Raw genomic sequence first — 9,230 nt, 5'->3', positions numbered from 1 at the left:
CCCCCCCCCCCCCCCTCCGCACTTCTATCTTGTTATTTCGCACGATCACCTTTCCCTTCCCCCCCTCCTTGCAAAAAGTCCCAGTTGAGTTACTGCAGCTTTCCACAACTTTTTAGGCACCGGGGTCGGGCTCGCCGCACCCCGCGCATCACCCGCACCGCGCGGCCGGGGCTGCAAGCGCTTCGGCGGCGCTTTTGCGGGGACGGACCCGTGTGGTGGCGCGGGGCGCGGGGTCCCGGCGCGTGTCAGGGTGAGCGCGTGCGTGTGAAGCGGTGTGTGTCACGGGGCGGGTGTGCGTGTGTGTGAGCGAGACCCCGGCGGCGCGGGCGCGGGCGCGGGCGCGGGCGCGGGCGCGGGCGCGGGCGCGGGCGCGGGCGCGGGCGCGGGCGCGGGCGCGGGCGCGGGCGCGGGCGCGGGCGGGGGCGCGGGCGCGGGCGCGGGCGCGGGGCGGGGCGGGCTGGGGGACGGCGGGGGAGCATATAAGGCGGGCGCGCACGGCGGGGCGGGTTAGCGTCCCTCACAGCGGCGGCAGCGATGGGCAGCGGCGGGCAGCGGCGGCTGCTGGTGCTGCTGCTGGCGGCGGCTTCGCTGCTCTGGGTACCGGGACAGGGCCAGCCCCGAGGTGAGCGCGGCGGGGGGGGGGTGCGCGCTGCCTGCAGGGCAATACAGGGCAGGGCAGAGTTTGTTTGCAGGAGCCGGCGGCGTCCCGGGGCAGGCTTTCGCTCCCGCGGGGCTCGGGGAGCCTTGGCGGCGTGCCTCCAGACCCCGCCGGGCAGAGCCGGTGCGGGGGCCGTGCTGGGCTGCAAGGAGAACCCGCGGAAGAAGGCGGGGGGGGGGGCGGCCGCCCCGCGGTCCGGCAGTGCTGTCCTCCTCGCTGCCACGCTCTTCCCTGCGCCCCCCCCCCCCTCCTTTATTTCTCCTCTTCCCCCCCATCTTCACGTTTTGCAGCCGCCCGCCCCCCCCCCCCCCCCCCTTTCCTGGAGCCCTTTCTTCTCCCTCGGCGGCGGGGGGCCACTCCGCCCGGCCGCCTCCGGGGCCTCCCACTCCCTTTGTGGGAGCCGAGAGACGCTGCGGAGCGGCAGAAACCCGGGGGAGGGGGCGGCCCCGGCGGCACGGCCGCTGCCCCGCTCCCTGGGGCGGGGGGGAGGGCTGGCGGGCGGCCCGGGCCGTCGCGGAGGAGCCCCCAGTGCCGCCCCTGCCCCGGCGGGAGACTGGGCCGCAGCCCTGGGGGTCCCGCTCCGTGGGAGGGAGGGGAGCAGGCAGACCCGAAGGATGCCTCACGCTGTCGCTAATGTGAACCGGATGAAGCTCTGTTAGACGGGGCGAGAGGAAATCAAGACCGCTTCCCAGGAGCGAGGCAGAGGTAGCGTGAGGGTGCCGTAGAGATAATGTACGAAAGTTTTCTTCTCTCTTTTTGCACGTGGGGCTGGCCGGTGCATTGCAGCAGGGATGCCGGAACGCCCTGCAGCGGGTTCTTGCTTTGCGAGTAACTTCATCACACGCATCCTCTTTGTTCAAAGTGCAGTAACTTGTGCTTTCCTGGTGAGCCTGAAGTTTGTGAGCGACAGCAGTTCACTCTCTGTTACTGGGTCAACAGCAGTTGACTCTGTGGCATGCTGGGTTATGAGGGAAAGCAGTGATAGACCCCAGATGCGCTCACCTTTGGCTTGATTCAGCTCCTGGTGGCATCAACAGCAGCATTTCTACTGATCCCTACTCCCTGCATGTTAGTCCCCAGCCACATTAGGTCTCTATTAAAAAACAAAAAACGAGTATGGAAAATGGTTGGAAGGCATATGTTGTGCAGATGCACGACTTGGTTTTCTTTACAGTGAAGTGTGGTGTTCAAGATGGATATAGTGTGGGAGATGAGCATCTGGATGTTTTACATGCTGCAGTAAAAGCAAGTGTGTTTATTAACATCATTATGTGTACAAAACTTCATCCTCTAGGTTAGGACAAAATCAAGCCCAAGTAAACTTCTGAGTCTGTACGTTTGTAAATAAATATACTTCACCTTGGTTATGAAGATGCAGTCTTAGAAACAAACGAAAAGCCAGACAAAATGGTGCAAAACTTACTTTTCACAATTTTTTTGGTAAGGTATCATCTTATGCACACCAAATAACCTTAATTCGCTAATAACTCCTATTTGAATGTGTATGTTAGCACAGAGTTTAAAGAGGTAGGAATTTTCATAAAGCTGGTCAAGTACAGGTTGCAAGAGTCCATACTCTTTTTTTTAATAGAAAATTGCAGTGGTGACAGTGCAGTAACCTGCTGCAGCTTTTACAAATAGTTTACTGCTGATATTCCAGCTTTTATATAGCAGCTCATGTTGCTAGGGGCATCTTGGTAAAATGCGTATTTTTATATCAGTGATCGAAGATACCAGTGTATTTGATTGCACCTAAGCCACCCCATTCTGGGGCTATTTAAATTCATAATTATATTTTTCTAGTTGAAAGATTAGGTCAGGAAACCATTCTTCCTATTAGATTAAGTTGATGGAATTTTTTTTCTCCGCATGAGAGCACACATCATCCAAGGAAGCGGTGAGTATCAAACCCTCCTGGTGGATAACAGAATTCAAGATAACTGATCCTAAAACAATGTGAAGAATGCAATGGAGATTAGAATAGCCATGCTGGTTTTGCAGAAAGTAAACAAGCTCGAACTTGTAAGCATCATGATGATGTGAAAATACAGTTTGTGGCAAGGCTAGAAAGATTTCTTGGAGCCATTGCAAGAACATTGGAGAAGTTTGGGGGAAAAGTATCTTGGCATGCCCATGGAGAGTACCTTAGTAGAATTCTCGGCATTTCTTGGTTTTTCTGCTTTTGTCCTGTCAGCAGATGAGGAAACTGTAGCATACTATGGTTGCAAGGGTCTGTCAGAAAGTGCTGGAAGTCCAATATAAGAGAAAGCAACATGGAGTAGTAAAGTCATTGCTCTGAACAACTTTGAAGGTTAATGATTGGTTCTTTCAGCCTAAAGATTGATATCTAAATACCTATAAATCTAATTGGTATTTTAATTGCAGGTGTTTTGTTAAAGTGCCCCCATCATGTTATAAAGTGGGGTTTGTATTTTCAGTTGAGTCTTTTGTGTCCAATAATGGAGTAACTCTTCATGAAGCACATATCACTAGTGTCTGGATCCACATGAGAGTTGTTTTACAACCTGAGAAGCAAATAGCCATTTTAGAGGCTTGTGTAGCAGCTTTGCTCTGCTGGAATGCATTCTTAAATAATACTGGAGGTAACAGAGATACAGGTCTACAAAGTAGAAAGGGAAATCAGTTAATGGTTTTGCACAGTATTGCCTATATTTCATAAATTTGATTCTGCCAATGTCAGGTGATTTTTCTATAATTAAAAAATAATCCTGCTACTGTAAATGTGCAGTAATGGTAACTTGGAAGGCTGTAGTTGTGAACTAAATGTGTTTTCAAGTGCTGATGCTCAGGGGATTGAATGGCCCCAGGAAGGTGCCTGGGGTGCTTCATCTGGGCAGAGCTGAACACAGGTATTTCTCATGCTTATCGTCATTTGGGTTTCAAACTTACGTTGCCTCAAGAATCTGGTTTAGTAAGTATGCTTAGGCTGTGACTAATACACAACTTATTATGGTCAGCAACCACATTTTTTGCTGAAACGTAAATGATATGGTTTGCTTATAAATCAGATTGTTAGAGTGCTTGCCCAGGAAGTGAGAGATTTATGTTAATCTCCTTAGTTTGAGATGGTTTGAATCCGCATCTCCAATTTCTGAATAGAGTGCCGTATTGCCAAGTTGCTGTGACAGGTAATGCAGGGGAGGGGGAGGTGTGTATGAAATCTCTCCAAACCTCTGTTTGAAACTGAGCTACTGTGCGGCTAAGAATTCAGTTTAATGGGTGTGGAAGGAGAATGGGCAACAAAAAAAGCTGATGCTGTAGTTGGATCATTAGGGCATTCAAAGATGGAAGAAGAATCAAATCACAAACACTTCTCTTTTTTATTTACTTGTTGCAAGCAGCAACCAGGCATCCAAATTCAGGAGAAAAACTTTTTATTGTACTTCTGTCTGCTGGGTTTTTTTGTTTGTTTGGTTTTTTTTTAACTGGGTCAGTCAAGCCTGGCACCACTCATGACTGCATCCCACTCAATGGACAAGAACCTTTTGGTGTCTAATTCAGGATGGTGAGTTCCACCTCAGAGGTGACATGCTTTAATTGTAGGTGTGACAGCATTTGGCAGGAAGATACTTCAGTCTCTTTGGTTTTTTTAGATCTGGCCTTTAGTCTATGAGCCTAGATGGGTAGATGTTAACTCTTGGTTGCCTTGCTACAGCCTCATGCATTCAAAGGTCTTTTGTGCATTGGTATAGTTTCATGTGACACTCTTGAAACTGAGAGCCAGACTTCCAGAATGTACTTGAATGACCATAAAACTTTGAAGAAAGTCGTCTTATACTTTCAAGATGAGCTGGATATTGCATTCCCAAATGCTTTCTGTTGGAGATGAAAAAGTCATAGGTAATTTGCCATATTACATCATAGGTTGGTGATGCTAATGGCTTGAACAGAGCTCCTTTCCATCAGTCTTAAATACCAGATTTTTCATGAAATCTGCAACAGAGTTAAGTGATATGGGAAATGGGAAGGTTTCAAACTTGCATCCCCTGCAAAGTTTGTCTTTATTTTTAAATATTTTCCTTTAACATTTTTGCTGTGCTTCCACTGGTATGACTGTTCTTTCCTGATAACAGAACACTAAAAGAAACCTAAAGTCCCTTGAGACTTGTGGAAAACTTAGAGGTGGTGCTGTTTGCAACTTGCAGTGTGAGGCAGGAGACTGATGAGCTAAAAAAATGATAGGAGTCTGAGGCATAATCACTTAACATTGTGGTAAGCTGAAAACTTTAATTTTTGGCAAAATTGGGCAGAATGGTATACTTGGCTTAAATTTTCCCTTTTTCCCCTGGGTTGGAAACCTCAGTTACAGTGTACCTATACACCCCTTGTGTCTTCATGCAGGTTAGGTAGCAGGGCCACAAGATACTTAACTGTCCACGCCCTATTTAACTTGTTAGATTATGTGATAAGTCTCATGTCCACACACAAAGGAGCACAGAGGAACAAGATGGGGCAAGCCCAATAAGGAGCCCAGAGAAAGGAGCCCCTGCCAGGGCTGTCCCGTGACAGCCATCACTGAGTTATGGGAGCAGGTCTCCAGAGCTTATGGGGGGGTGAGGGGGACACACATGGCTGTGTGTGGTGTGGCGGTGTGTGGGGTTGGTGGTGGCTGTCTACAGGGGTATGGGACTCGTTATGGGATGCAGGAGAAGAACATTCTGGGATTGCACAAGACTTATTTTGCGATGAGCAGAGGAAGGGCCAAAGATGGGGGGGGGTCAATGTGGTTCAGGAATGAACAAGTATGGGGGGGCAGGGGTGAGAGGGGTAAGATGTTAAAGGAGGACAGTTGGCTGTAAACAGGTTGCAGGCCAGTATGCTTGTCATGTAAGGATGTCCTGACTTTCTGTTAAGCTGTTTCTAACTGTCCTCCTGGGTGAGGGAGTCTGTGCTGTGTGCATGGAGGTAAAAGTGCCAGTCAATGGAGAGGGGACTGAGTTCCAGGGGCCTGCATGTCTCGGGTGCCCATGGCTGGAGAGACCGGAGTGTGTGTGTACTGTGTGTCTCAGTGTGTGATCGCCAGCAAATGTCAAGCCAGACCAGCCAGCCAGCAGGATGGGAGGCTTGGGAGCCAGGTATCAAACCAGCCATAATTTTGGCATGGATACCGGAGACACTGGAGGGTCTGCAAGTTGGTTAATGAAGGGAGCAGGAGATCCAAGGCAACTACTGGGTAGACTGTGGGGTCTAGGGGCCAGCCAAGAGACCTGTCTGCATGCATGTGTGTCTGAGTCAGGCAGCTGGTGACGAGAAGATCCAAGGCCAGCTAGGAGGTAGGCTGAGCTTCTTGGCCAGTAACTGGGGGGGATCCATAGTGGGTGTGTGTTGGGTGTGATGGGGGGTGGTGGTGCGTGTGCAAGGCAGTCTGTGGACCAGTGGCTGGAGTGGGGGCTTTGGGCCTCAGGGGCTCACGTGCCCAGGTGCCAGCAACAGGGGAGACCTGGGGCCCTGGTGGGAAGGGGTGGTGGCAGTTACTGGACAGACCAAGTGTCAAAGACCAGCTACTGCAGGAATCCACGTTGCATATGTATCTGTAGTTACATATCTGTATGAATATGTAGTTTTTACTTAAGGTCTTTCTCCCTGATCAGCTGGAGCAGGGAACAGGATAAGACTGTTGGTGGTTGTTGCATTTGAGTGTTTCTGTCTTTGTTGATCTATGTGGCTGGCCACATATATATGCATATATCTGTTGCATTGTGTGTGTGGCTATGTATGTGCCTGTTGGGAATGTATGCTCAGCTTTACTACTGACTGGGCCTGGGAACATGGAGCTGCAGCAGCTGCCTCTTTGTTGGGCTGCAGGACTTGGCACACCCCAGCAAAACTGTAGAAGAGCAGATGTAATTCTGGAGTTCTGGGCTTTTTTTTTCTCTGACACAGTTTGGCTGTTGTGGCCTTAGTATAATGGATTTTGTTCTGTATAGTACTCTGAAAAAGTCAATTTTAGATGACCTGGCTATGAAGTCATCTCAAACATAGGCCGCATTGCATGTCCCCAGGAATGCTGACTTTGTGGGTACTGTTGCATTAAAATGCTAAGGTTCCCTAAAATCATAATAAGCAGCACAAATATATTTTGAAACCTTTATTAAATAGAAATGGGGCTTGGTCATATTAAAAGGAATTTGTAGTGTAAAAGAGTAATGTAAAAGGTAATGGATCTCAACTAGGTGCAAATTTTGCTGATTGAGGTCTGACTTGAGGATGGGAGAGAGGAAGAAAGAACCATGAGAAATTTCATTTTTTCTCATGGTCTGCGAAAAACATCTTGGACATTCTGTGGGGAAAATGTTGCACTTGACCTTGATTAGAAAGTCCTAAATTTAAAATCTGCTTTGTGTTTTTCCCTCACTTATTTTAAAATGAAAGCCAGCACCAACAAGCCACAGGTTATTTCTTATTTTCTCAGAGTACAAAGGTGATAGAAAAATCCCATGAAAGCATTCAAAGTAGACTGAAGATTAAGATAAAAAAAATATTTTTCTGTCATAAATATTTTCCCTATTCCCTGAGGGCTTAGAAAATGCATCTCGAAATCCAGGACTATCAGTGTGTGTTGATCAGTTGTTGGTATTTACAGCAGTTTCACACAGGATCTTCAGGTGGGGTTTGCTGCCTTCTCCTATGACTTTTTTTGTCCTCCAGGCAACCCTTCCTGACCAAACAGAGGAATAGTGTGTTGAAGTTTTGCAAGATGAAATTGGTTAGGTCAGCTTGCAGGAATTGTGATTTGTTAGTTGGCATAAACTGTAGATGCAGATCAGTCAAACTTCCCATTTATATATTTTTTTTAGGTACTTAAGTGATATCTCAGAGGCTGTGTACAGTGCTTCTGGGCACTAGGATATGGGTACAGCAGCTCTCTGGCTTTGAGGTTTGAGGTGAGTGCTTCATTTGCTTGTGGGTCAGAGCAAAACAAGGTTAGGTATATCTGTGTTCATTCTTTTTTTAGTTACTTCTGCTATTTAAGGACTTTAATGATTTCTCAATCATTCTGTGTTTTTTAAGGGGGGGTTGGGGAACTGCTTTTGCCCTGAGATGTGATTATTTTATACCCATTTTTGGGTATTAAAAGCTGTATACATCACAATTTTACAGGAAAACTGGAAGATTTATTTTGTATTTACAGTGGATATAAATAACACTCTAAAAATCAGAAAGCATAGAAGTATAAGACTATAAAAATACTATCAAAGTATAAGCCTTCAATATTGTTATTACAAAGATATATAGATGTGCATAATTTAGACTTCCCCTCCTGATGTGAAACAGCAGTTATGATTCCCAAGAAGTTTTCCCTTGTGTTCCTGGCAGAGCAAAATGAACTTATAGGATGCTTTGGTTTTATCCAAAATCCTGATTATTTTTTTAAAGTCTCCCTGGAAAATGACTACTGCTCTGATGGCTATGTGAGCTCAGAGGGCTATTGGAAGGGAGGGGCGATGCATGGCAGGCAGTCTCACACACTGCCCTTTCCACAAGTGATCCAAACTTGCAGGCTGTGTAAAGCAGCCACTAATGTGGGTTGATGGACTGAGTTGGTTTGTCTTGTCTTTTCTGGGCTTTTCCCATCAGGCAAGTCTGTGAAGATCCCACTGCTGCTTTGTGTAGGCAGAGTAGATTTCAGCCTTTAGCAATTCCTTCTGTTTTATCATCTTTAACTTGTTAGCTGTTGATTTTTTTTAACTGTCACTTAATACAGTAACGACTCTGTCAGAGATATTCCCTAACCAATTCTTTTCAAGTTTCAGATTTGAAAGTTGTTGTGCAAGCATAATATAATTCCTTTCTGTGAGCTCATTTATTGTGCTGTGAGATCCAGCCCTCCTCTTGATTCCCGCATGAGAATAAAGGTTAAAAAGCTGTTTAAGAAATGGTTGTCTTGAAGTGGAAACTTTATTTTCCCCTTGGCTCTACCTGCATTTTTACTGCTGTTTTGCTCCAGAATGACCTTGAGGATAGGCCCATGTCCACTGCCTGCTTTATTGTGTTTGTATAAGCTTTTATTTGCTGAAAGGCTGAGAGGACAGTGCAGAACCTGTATAGGTAATTTAAAACAACTTCTATAGTCTTGATTATTGGATTAGTATTTTTTCTCTTGTGGACTTGATGAAGCAAGAAGCTTTTAAAAGCAAAATCCTAGCTCTTTACAAATCAGTGGCATAAGTCATGCTGACTTTAATAAACCCTGGAATTCAACCATTGAGCATAAATGCAAACTGGAGCTAGCACTGATGCTCACTTAGATTAGTATTGATGGTTTTTATTCAGTTTTCTGGAAGCAGAACTGGCATTTTGCCTTCTGTCACAAAACTCATCTGATCAAAGTAGTGCATGAAGAAATGTTTGTGTGGGAAGGAGAGGAAAAACCCCAGTAGTGACTGGTACTTCCAGTGCAGTTTGATTGTGGCCAAATGCCACCCTTTCAGGGAGGACTGGAGCTGGGGTCCAAGTTGTCCCTCATTTTGTTTACATGGGTGCCAGCAGAATGAGCTTTTCAGCCATGGCACAAGGTAGTAGGCAAGCTAGGTGCCTGGGATGATGGCAG

General features: G+C 47.0%; 1 protein-coding gene across 1 annotated transcript in view; it reads left to right on the top strand.

Annotated features, from left to right (window-relative positions):
• Positions 1–528: 528 nt before the first annotated feature.
• The window catches only part of LAMA1 (laminin subunit alpha 1), a 108,225-nt gene continuing 99,523 nt past the window's right edge, over positions 529–9,230 (top strand). The window contains exon 1 of the mRNA XM_049830181.1: positions 529–622. Within this exon, the coding sequence (XP_049686138.1) occupies positions 535–622 (88 nt within the window). The 5' untranslated portion in view covers positions 529–534. The remainder of the gene's footprint in view (positions 623–9,230) is intronic.

The sequence above is a fragment of the Accipiter gentilis genome, chromosome 27, assembly GCF_929443795.1.
Source record: "Accipiter gentilis chromosome 27, bAccGen1.1, whole genome shotgun sequence".
In the NCBI taxonomy this organism is placed as follows: Eukaryota; Metazoa; Chordata; class Aves; order Accipitriformes; family Accipitridae; genus Astur; species Astur gentilis.
This window is presented reverse-complemented; position numbering and strand designations above follow the sequence as displayed.